This window comes from Pteropus vampyrus, unplaced genomic scaffold (assembly GCF_000151845.1).
Source record: "Pteropus vampyrus isolate Shadow unplaced genomic scaffold, Pvam_2.0 Scaffold538, whole genome shotgun sequence".
NCBI lineage: Eukaryota > Metazoa > Chordata > Mammalia > Chiroptera > Pteropodidae > Pteropus > Pteropus vampyrus.
In genome coordinates, this window is record NW_011889319.1 from 180,479 (window position 1) to 182,126 (window position 1,648).

The 1,648-nt window shown below is 62.2% G+C and overlaps 1 protein-coding gene across 1 annotated transcript in view; it reads right to left on the bottom strand.

Annotated features, from left to right (window-relative positions):
- Window positions 1–1,648, bottom strand: part of LOC105308006 (granulocyte-macrophage colony-stimulating factor receptor subunit alpha-like) — a 30,081-nt gene that overhangs the window by 1,122 nt on the left and 27,311 nt on the right. The window contains exon 9 of the mRNA XM_011383705.1: window positions 864–902. Coding sequence (XP_011382007.1) covers window positions 864–902 — 39 coding nt within the window. The remainder of the gene's footprint in view (window positions 1–863; window positions 903–1,648) is intronic.

Sequence of the window (1,648 nt, forward strand, 5' to 3'; positions counted from 1 at the left end):
AAGCCCTCGGCGTCCCGGGGAGCCAGGCTCCGGGGAGGGGCTGACGGCGTGGGCTGATGAGAAGGAACCGAGGTGTCCAGGCCAAGGGCACGGGGAGTGGGAGGGAACCCGGGGCACGTGGCAGGGCAGTGGACAGCACCCCGTGCGGGCGGCCAGAGACAGAGCCGGGGCTGGCAGCAGGGGGATGGGGGGGCCCAGTCCCAGGGAGACCGCGGCATGTCCCCAGGGGCTGTTGAGAGCGGACGTCACCCTGTCCTCTGTCCTTCTCCGTCCTCTCTGTGCACGTGCTCCGTGAGGTCAGCTGAGACCCCTTCCTGTGTCTCTGTTCTACATCTGTCTCTCCTTATCTACTGTCTATCTACTATCGGTCTATTTATCGATATCGATGTATCCATCTATCTATCTATTCTATGTCTACCTCTCTATCTATCTGTCATCCATATCTATCATCTGTCCATCAGGTATCATATATTTATCTATCAATCATCTATCATTATCTGTCTATCATCCGCGTCTGTCTATCATCCGTGTCTGCCTATCATCCATATCTGTCTGTCATCCGTGTCTGTCTGTCTGTCCATCATCTATCCGTCTATTATTCTTCGTCTTCCTTTCAGACTCTCTCTCTTTTCAATCTTTTCTCATCTTTTCTCCTGCTTCTCTCTCCCCCACCCCAATTTCCCCAGACAGCTGAGGAAGAAGGCGTGACCTCTGACCCGGGGACGATGCCAGTGAGCAGGGGGAGGGATTGCAGCCACACCCCGTGGGCCCCCCAGTGGGACGTGGAGGAGACTGCAGGACACGTGCAGGGTGGCCGTGCCCCTCCCCACGCGGGCCCCCCACTGTGCACCCGCCACACACACCTGGTCGGGCTGACGACTGTCGTTAAGCTTGTCTTTGATCTGCGGAATGGGCGGGAACAGACGGCGCCCCCTGCACAGCCTAGTGAGCCGGGAAGAGCGGAGAAGTCACCCAGCGCCCGGTTCCGCCTGGGCGGAAGCAGGACACGGCGAGCCCCGGGGCCGAGCATCCGGCTCCGCTGTCCGGAGCTTTTCCACTTAGGAGTCACAGAGGGTGAACTGCAAGCTCAGGTCACTGAGAAGGCCGGGGACACACGGGCCCGCGGAGGGACCGCCACCAGGCTCTGTCGCTCCGGGCCGGGGAGAGGTGGGGGCTGTGCCCAGTCCTGGCCGCTCAGGGGGTGCGGGCTCCCGGGGGTGAAAGGCGGGGCCGGGAAGGCGGGGTCGCTCCCTCCCACGCACACGGGAGGCCTGCGGCTTCCGATCTGGCGGCCGCGAGTCCGCGCGCCCGCTTCGCGCGCTCTGCGGTGCTTTCCCCTGCCGGGGCCGGAGCAGCGCGTTGCGCTTCGGCAAAGCGCCGGGGACCCGCCGCCTTTTCCAGGGGTGTTTTCCCTTCTCCCGACGGCAGAGGCGCCCCCGACTCTCCGTTTGTGCCGAGCCTATCGGTTGCCCCCGAAGGCACCATGTTCCGGCCCCAAAACCCAGAACCTTTGAAAGTGGCCTTATTCGGGACAGATTTTCGCGGATGGAAGTGAAGGGTCTCAGACGAGTCCTCCTGGAGCAGGTGGCTCTAAACCCAGGGACAGTGTCCTCATAAGGGACAGTAGGGGAGACACGGGCACAGAGGT